The following is a 9,180-nucleotide window of genomic DNA, read 5'->3' as shown; positions in this document are numbered from 1 at the left end:
CTGCACAGATTAGAAACCCAGCAGAGCTTGTGAGAGAAGAGAGGAAGACCACGGCTGCTCCCTGCACAGATTAGAAACTCAGCAGAGCTTGTGAGAGAAGAGAGGAAGGCCACGGCTGCTCCCTGCGAAGATTAGAAACCCAGCAGAGGCAGCGGCTGAGCCACTCACAGGCACCTCTGGTGGACCTTGGCCAGGTGCTTTTGCTTTTCAGCAGGTTTTGATGGCAGGCGCAAAGGCAACAACAGAAAAGCATCAGAAGAGGATGTCACAACTACAGAGGAAGGAAGCTGAACCCTCAGGCCTTTCGAATATCAAAGTGCTTGTTACAGAGCAAGTGAAACAAGAGCAGAAAACAAGACCCACCCCAGGGAGAAGCCTCGGCTAGCAACACTGTGGTGACAACCCGAGGTTGGTCCTTGGAACCCATGGAAAAAGCTGGCATGGGAGCCTACATGTGCCTTCCAGCTCTCTGCAATCAAGAGGAGAAGTAGAGACAGGAGAATGGCTCTGAAGCTCACAGGCTAGCCTGGGGTACATGGCAGCAGAAACAAGAGAAGTAGAAGGTGAGTGCTGACTCCCAAAAGCTGTCCTCTGGACACACGTAACCCTGCCCCTGGCTCCCCAGCCCCCATCCCCACCTCTCCACACACAGTTAACTGATCCAGTCAGGAGCCTGACAGTACATGCTGGTCACTTTTACTCTTTGGTTCTAGTTTTAGAATCACACTCTCAGCCAAAGGGATCCATAGCAATAAAATGTTAAAAATGATTTTAAGAGCTAAGAGATGGCTCAGTGGCTGAGAGCACTTGAGGCTCTTCCAGAGGACCTGGGTTTGGTTCCCAGCACTGATATCAGGCAGCTCACCTGATGTCTTCTGCTGGCCTCTGTGGGTGTTTCTCATGTACATGCCTTACACTGACACAGACACACATATGTACATAAATAATCTGGGATGGGACATGCTAAGACAGGGTTTCACTGTGTAGCTTCGACTGGCTTGGAGCTCACTGTGTAGATCAGGCTAGCCTTGCATTCACAGGGACAGGTCTGCTGTAGGATCCCAAATGCTAGGGTTAAAGGTGCAGACCACCACACAAAGCAATACATTTTAAGAACTTTTCAAACATATGAGCCTGTGGCTTTCCCCCTCAATCATGGTGAAATGCTAGTCAGTAACTTTGATTTTAGGAACTTCCGTCAGAAAGCTCAACGCTAGAATGGTATAATTCCAGCATTCGGGCGGCTCAGGCAGAATTGACATGAGCTTAGGCCAGCTTAGATTACATAGCAAATACCAGGCCAAGCAGGCCACAGTGAGGCCTGTCACAACAAACACACAACAGGAAAGGAACACAGAGCATCATTTTCTGTGTTTCAGTGTTTGCAGGATGGTAAAGCACCTCCTGGTCGCTATCTAGGAATACTCTTTGAATGACCCAAAGACCCAGCTACACCCCAACCTTCTCTACATCCATCTCTCTGCAGAGGTGTAGATGACGTGAACACTTTGGGGGCGATGAGGAAAACGGAGGAAAAAGCTTTTATACTCACACTTGTCCCAGAGGAAGCCAGAGGAAACATGGGGTTTGACTGAGCAAAGGCCCTTGTTGGAATGGCTGCATATGATGTTCCAAGATTCGAGGTATAATCTGAATGATGAACGATACCAGGTTAAACAAAAGAATAACCTAGTCACAAACCTGACCTTCAAAACTCATTACTGGGGAGGTGGCTTGATTGGTTGCTGCTTGCCTTGCAGGCCTGAGGTCATGAGTTCAATCTCGAGAACTCACAGGAAATAGCACTTGCTTGTAATTCCAGTGTTGGAGAGACAGAGACAGGAGTATCTCTCAGGCTCCCTGGTCAGTAACCCTAGACCAATCTGTGAGCTGGAGACCAATGAGAGGCCCCATCTCAACACATTCACATGCATGCACACGTGCTCACACATGCTCACACAGATGCACACAACCCCCCCCCACACACACACACAGGATCCAGACATATGGGACAAGAACACTGTATATTTTCTCTTGCTATACTTATTAGCGTTTGCATGATTTCACCTCTGTGCTTAGTTACAGTTACACTGTAACTGGCACAGGGAGGATCTAAAATACCCCAGAGAACTTTGTCAGTGTTGGACCTGCCTGTCTGCACATACTCAGGAAGCTCCTATCAGGGAAGAACTGGAGTTCAGAGGTAGAACATAAACCTGAGGACTTCATCCTGCTCCCAGCTACCATCTGAGGGCCTCCTCCACTCACCCTCGTTTCCAGTGGGGTTATAAACAGCGGTGCTGTTTGTGGCAACAGGCGGTGGCCCCTCTCCCGAAGCACGTATACTCCGGAGGCCAGCACTAGAAGAGAAGGGGAAGGAAAGGAAGGGATTTAGTTTCTTCAAGAAATCAAATAAAAAGACTATATGAACCCCCCAAAGTCTGCTCCAATATGTCCCCCAAACCAAAAGTTGAAGAACATATCCTTAAATAAAAACCCATGAGTTTCTGATCAGAGCAGCCTTGGTCACCATGGCAGAAAGCAGAAATGACTCGCACGCCCATCAGCAGACGAGCAGGTAAGCTTAGATACATAAGAAAGTGAATATACATTTTATGTACTATGATGTAAGTGAGTCTCCTAAATATGATAAGTTAAAAAAAAAAGACATGAAGTGTCATATAGTATAGGATTCCATTTATATAAAATGTCATAATTGGAACAGACTGATCCCCCTGTGGTGATGGTAGGAAGGGCTGGGTACTTAAGTGAGACACAGTAGTGAGTGTGCTAAATGCTACTTAATTGTGAGCTTTAAGATGGGTAAAGTAATGAGCTTTACCACAGAAAAGGTGGCCTCTGTATCTAGAACTCTCTTAATTGCGGGGAGGTCCTGTGACATGACGTGTACTGTTAACCATGTTTAAGGGCACAGCTCTGTGACACTAAGCACGGTCATGCCAATGTACAACAATCACTCCCAGCCAACCACAGAGCTTCACCTTATGAAACTGAAGTTGTGCCCATGAAACCCCCACTCTCCGTTCCCCACCAGCCCCAGCCTGTTTAGCCTCCAAAACACCTCACCAGAATGGAATTTTACAGCTCAAAATTATGTGTCAGAGTTTCCTTCCTTTTTAAGACTACTTAACATTGCATTGTGCAGATAGCCCGCATTTAGCTTTTCTCCCCTCTGTTGATTGGCCTCCCAGCTTTCACTTCTAAGCTGTTGTGAACAATAATCTCGGCCGTGCGGTTTTCTGTTCTACATCCTCGGGTCAGACAGGCTCTCCCCACTGATCTCTAATGTGTGCCTTTCCACAGAATCTATTCTCAGCATGGCAACCAGCATCTTGTTCTGAGGTCCCGGGGCATCACTCCTTCCTTTAAAGCTCCTATCAGCTTCAGTCACGCCCACAGCAGCAGCAGCAGCAGCAGCAACAACAACAACAACAGTCTTCACAACAGCCCTGGTCAGAGTTGATGCTGCCCTGTATCCCAGGTCCACAACCTCTATAGGGCCTTCAAACCTCTAAAACCAGTTGTGTCAGGTAAGAGTGCACTTGCCTCATACAACCACCTCTCCTGAGGTGACCTCAGTAAGGTGTCACCCAGATGCTCCATTTGCAATGCAATGTGTCCAAGAGCAATGCAATGTGTCCCACCCCCACCCCCCATCATTTGAGCTCACGTGCTCGCCTGAAGTGGAAGCTTCTGGATGGCAGGGAATTCTCCCCCTGCTTGGCTCTCTGCGGTTTCCCTGTGCCCAGCCCAGCAGGATTCAGTGAACACCTGCTGAGAGCACACATAGAACGATCCAGACAGCACTTACCTTTCTGAGAAGAGCAGGCATCTCTGGGCATGCAGCTTCCCCTTCACATGTGTCTCCCAGTCCTAGAAGACCAGAGAAAGGACCAGCGTTGAACTGAGTCCATGGGAAGGCAGAGGATGAAGACAGTTGCCACCAGCCAGGCAGGGAGCACAGAGCACCCTGAGGCTGGACCACCAGGACACCCCATCATCTCTTTCCCTGCGTCTCCTTATTCCGGGTGCTGCTGCCCCAATGCCCATCTCTCTAACCCCTTACTTGCATTCCCTGTAGGGTGTCTAGGATGACTACCCAGACTTGAAGTCAGATTCCTTTGTCTCCTGTCCGTAGACCCCCGACCCATCTCTGATCTCATGCTCGTCCTCCATCTGCCTCTCTCTGGTCTGAGGTATAGGGAGTTATAAAGCCTCAGAGAAGACTGAGAGACAGGGACCTCCAGCAGCACTGCCCTCACTGAGTGGAAAGGTGCGTCTCACTCACTCAGGTCACAGACGTGCATCTGAGAGACATGACCTGGGCAGCGTGAGAGACACCCATGCTGTGACTCCCACTAAGGAGGAACTGTACTGTGCTCTGGGACAGGATGGGAGAGGGCTGCATGGCAGCAGGCCAAGGGAGGCTGCACCTATGACTAAACCTCCTCTCTGCCACTCTCTGCCTAGGTGGTCAGGGTCGACTCATCTGTGGAAAGAAGGAAATGACAGTATCTACCTTACTGGAGTATGGTGGCACATGCCTACAACTCCAGCACCCAGGAAGGCAGCAACTAGCCTCAGCTATGAGTCCAAGATCAGCCAGAACTAAATGAGACCCATTCTCAAAATACAATAAAACAACAACAAAAACCAACCTCAGTATCTCCTCATACAGTTACTAGTAGCACATGGAAAGAGTTTAATGTCTGTCAGCTGTTACCTATGTTTTATTATGGCTTTGAAATATTTCACTGTATTATCAATAAACCTTGGAGCAAACATTCTTCCTGGGCAGGTTCTGTCCACAGCAATGCAAAAGCACTTTTCCAGGGCTTGGAGACTCTTCCTCCACTTGGCACGTTTTGAGTCCTCTTTAATGGTTTGTCTGGGTCTGGTCTAAGAATTGATCTTTTGCCCTTGACCCAGAATTCCACTTGTCCCTCTTTCAAACTCAGTACAACATACATATTGAAGGAGCTGAAGCTTCTAGAAAGTCCAAAGGAGAAAAAAATCCTCAAAGGGAAAGAGGAAACCACTGCCTTTTCATCTATCTAGGGGAAGCTATAAGCTATCCTCTGCCTTAGAGCAGAGAAAGGACCTGGATGTAGTTCTAAAACTCTTGGCTCTACAACCTACGATTTTCTTGAAGGGCATTGGTGAGTTCAGCACCGTAGTCCTCAAATCAACTCCTCTTAGATGCTGCTAGAGTCCCTACTTGGGTCCCAACCCTTCTTGGGTGACTCACCTTCAAGTCAAACACCTTCTTGTCACAGATGCTGCAGATGTGTGGTAGGTGGAGTGGAGCCAAGCCTCGGAAGTCGTTCAGTTGATGGCCCTGCAGGGGCCTCATGGACAGCATGGCCTGCCCTTCCTTTGTCCTCCGGCAGGAGCAGCTGAACCCCTGCTTGCTGTTGTTAAGCCGAGATCCAAAGGCAGGAGGGGCCCTGTCTGAGGTGGGCTCCTCAGGGTCATACAGCTCATAAGGCTGGCTGGCAGGTGGAGCCCACAAATTGGGCCCTGCTGTAATATCAGGCTTGTTTTGGCCAGAGAATCCAGAGGGCCTCTCCCACTGGCTGTTGGTACCTTGCAACAGCCCACCAACATCTCCTTTCATGCTCCCAGCCTGATCAGCTGGAAATCCACCTGCTACATGTGACCCTTGGGCATTGGGTCCGTAGAAGTCTTTAGAGAAGGCAGCTTGGCCATCCTGCCCTGTATGGCTATAGTGCCCTTCATAGGCCACACTGCCTGATGCTGTGGCCGAGGCTGGGGTTGGCAAGAAGCCTGACTGGCCCTCCGTTTCAGAACTGTACACCTGGCCGGTGTTGGCCTTGCCATACTCATAGAACCCTGTAGTAGCAGGTGTAGGCCCAGCCTTCCCAATGCTTAGGATGACGGCTGGCTGGGCAGGGGTCTGAGGCACCACCCCACTGAAGGTAGGTACTACCATAGCGTTGGGAGGCTGGCTGGGGAGGCTCACAGAAGGCCCCAGGCCTCCTGTCTGGCTTGGGGGTGAAAAGGCGATTGCAGTTGAGGGAAAGTGAGCACTGGGAACGGAGGCGGCATGCTGGGAGACCCCAGCAGGGCCATGTGTGGCGCCGAGCACAGACGGATGCCGGAGCTGGTTGAAGAGAGGCTGGGACATGGCCACTTTGGAGAGGACTTGATTCAGGACCGTGGCAGCTGCAGTGTTGTTGGTGACCGCAGTCTGTGCCATCTTCAGCCGATGGAGGGTGAGCTGGGCCTGTATCTGGGCCAGCTGGACGCTGGCTGGCGAAGTGAGCAGAGGGTTCTGGTTATTGACAGAGAAGGGGCTCTTGTCCAGGAGCTTGGCAGCGCTGCAAGGAAGAAAATAGGTCCACATGCATTGCTGGTTTTCAGTGACTGGCAAAGGGCTGCATTTGCACGTCAGTGGCCCCTTTCCCAGGTAAACAAGACCCTGCTTCACAGGTCCTACATACAAGTGATCACATGTTAGGAAATGTCCAATAGAAAAGGCCAGGCAGGACTCCCAGTGGAGGGATAAGGACGTCAACTCACCCACAAAACCTTCAACCCAAAATGTGCAGGGACGATGACAGAGACTGGGAGTGGCCAACGAATGACAGGCCCAACTTGAAATCTATTCCATGGGCAAGCACCAATCCCTAACACTACTAATGATATTCTGTGATGCTTGCAGACAGGAGTCTAGCATAACTGTCCTCTGAGAGACTCCACCCTGCACTCCCTAGCTGACCAAAACAGATGCAGGGACCTACAGCTAAACAGTAAATGGAGCCCGGGGAGTCCTGTGAAAGAGTTGGGGGAAGGATTGAGAGTCTGGGAAGGGAATAGGAACGCTACAATAAGACCAATAGAGTCCACTAACCTGGACCCTTAGAGACCAGAAATTGAACCACCAACCAAAGAGCGTACAAGGGGCTAGACCTAGCACCCCAGCCCCCAAGTATGTAGCAGATATACAGCTTTGTTTTCATGTGGGTCCCCCAACAACTGAAGCAGGGGCTGTCCCTGAATCTGTGGCCTGTTTGTGGATCCTGCTCCCCTAACTGGATGTACCTAGTCTTTCAGCAACTTGAGGTGCCAGGGTGGGTTGGTATCCAGAGAGGACCTCCTCTTTCTCAGAGATGAAGAGGAGGAGGGACCATGTGAGGAGGGACTGGGATGAGATGAAGGGGCTGGCTGTGATTAGGATATAAAGGAAAGAAAGGAAAGAAAGAAAAAGAAAGAAAGAAAGAGAGGGAGAGAGAGAGAGAGAGAGGAGGCCATATGGCAGAATTTCAGTCTCCCTGGTAATTAGAAGCAGCCATTACCAAAAGAACACTTGACTAACAAAACGTCCAAAATTAAAAACACAGATTCCATGATGGGGAAATAAGGTTAAAAAAAAAATGTCAGCCAGGTGTGGTGGCTCAAAGTGAGATCCTGTCTTAGAAAAGGACGTAGAGTGAATTACAGTTTATTCTGTAGCTTTGATAAACACAAGTCTTTACTGTCATTGTCTGACTCAATAATTCAGTTGTGAAAATACTGACAAAGGCAAAACTTGATAGCTGAAAATGTTCCTAGGACGCAAACAACTAAAAATTATAAAATCCAGCAAGAAGGAGACAGATACATAAGTAACTTTTTTTCTATCACTGTTTAAATGTATACATTTCTTATTGTAACATTTAGGCTTCAGAAGTTGTGCACAGGGCCAGCAAGATGCCTCAGTGGGTAGAGGGACCCTGTACTGTTAAACATTAATTGGGGGTTCATATCCTACCTTAGATCATTTAGTTCCCAAATCAAAGACACAAAAGCTTCGTATTTATAGTAAGCCTTAAAACACTAGAGCTGGGCGGATATCAACCCTGCATGCTATTTTGAATTCCCTGTCAATAACTCCATGATATAACTTGTCATCTTCTACCTGGACCCCGGAGCCCCATTGGCCATCCTTCATGGTCATGCTCTCAGGATTAACCTACCCCAAGGAGTCTCCTCTCTGCTCTCCTTGTGATCTCTGCTTCAGACCCCAGCCCAGAGGAACCAACCCAAGCACTGCTTACTTCTCTTCTCCCCAGCTATAGGCCGTTGACATCTTTATTAACCAATAGTTCTAAATTAAGGAGCAAGATTTGTACAACAAAAGCTGGTAAATGTGAGAATTCCCTCATAGGCTTAGAACTTCCAGTACAGAATTTAGCATTACAATACGTAGCAATGGACCAAATCTCAACAGAACCCACCATTAATCCTGACTACCTGAGATTGATCTCTAGCTCCCATATAGTGGAAGGGGAGAACTGACTCTCACAGGCTGTCCTCTGACTGCCACGTGTGTACTATGACACATGCATATGCCTGGCCCAATAATAATAATAATAATAATAATAACAACAACAACAACAAACATTTGTAGAGACTGTGTTCTGTACCACACATAAGAGAAAACCCAGCCCAGCATGCTAACTCCCCACTCCATCATTTTAGCAGCATGAGAAATTCCATATGCTCCTTGGCTTGAAAAGTATGCCAGAATGAACTGCATATATATTTATGACACATACTTTCATCCTGGCCCTCATTTCAAATCCAAAAACAGTAAGACAGATTTTACATATAAGTAGTATATACAACAATCAAAAAACTTGTAAGTGAAAAACAAAATCTAAATTTGAAGTAGTAAATGATGGTCAATTCTCACAGAATCTTATGAGAAACGGGAGGAGTTCTCTGCCATGTATCTCTCTTGTGGCCTTGTCCGTTGGCTGTATTGTGTTTCTAGGCAAACCAAGAATGGACTGTCTATAAATGGGAATCTGCTATAAGTGGTTTGTTTCCACAGTCGAGGCTTTTGACTAAGCCATATTTTCTGGGTCTTAAGTTCCCCCTGTGGGAAGTTGGTATAACCGAGAAATGTGTTCGGGATGCTGGTGAAATGGAATTCCGGGACACCTGAACGGGGCTGTGAAATCTGAAGTCTGAATTGATGGACCAGCCGGGCTGCACAATCAATCTGCTGATAAAGCAGGCGCTGGGAGGGAATGCACAGCTGGGACACATCTGTCTCCGCTGTCACAGGCGCTATGCAGTGTAAGCTCAGAGATGATGAAGCTGAGTGGGGGTGGGGAAGGCGGCAGCAGGCGGGGGTGGGGGGGGGGGTGG

The 9,180-nt window shown here is 48.5% G+C and overlaps 1 protein-coding gene and 1 long non-coding RNA gene across 3 annotated transcripts in view; one reads left to right on the top strand and one right to left on the bottom strand.

Moving 5' to 3' along the window:
- Positions 1–9,180, bottom strand: part of Rbm20 (RNA binding motif protein 20) — a 190,643-nt gene that overhangs the window by 42,597 nt on the left and 138,866 nt on the right. For both annotated transcript variants that reach the window (XM_028775240.1, XM_028775248.1), the window contains exons 2-5: positions 5,270–6,362; positions 3,833–3,894; positions 2,269–2,360; positions 1,553–1,650 (exon numbers count right to left, since the gene is read on the bottom strand). In XM_028775240.1, the coding sequence (XP_028631073.1) occupies positions 1,553–1,650; positions 2,269–2,360; positions 3,833–3,894; positions 5,270–6,362 (1,345 nt within the window). The remainder of the gene's footprint in view (positions 1–1,552; positions 1,651–2,268; positions 2,361–3,832; positions 3,895–5,269; positions 6,363–9,180) is intronic.
- LOC114627441 lies at positions 385–3,780 on the top strand. Its single transcript, XR_003712366.1, has 3 exons — positions 385–563; positions 1,487–1,643; positions 3,325–3,780. It is a non-coding gene; the product is annotated as an uncharacterized LOC114627441 (long non-coding RNA).

Source organism: Grammomys surdaster, unplaced genomic scaffold, assembly GCF_004785775.1.
Source record: "Grammomys surdaster isolate TR1022 unplaced genomic scaffold, NIH_TR_1.0 66, whole genome shotgun sequence".
Taxonomy (NCBI): Eukaryota; Metazoa; Chordata; class Mammalia; order Rodentia; family Muridae; genus Grammomys; species Grammomys surdaster.
The sequence above is the reverse complement of the archived record's forward strand: the minus strand, read 5'-3'. Positions and strand labels throughout refer to the sequence as shown.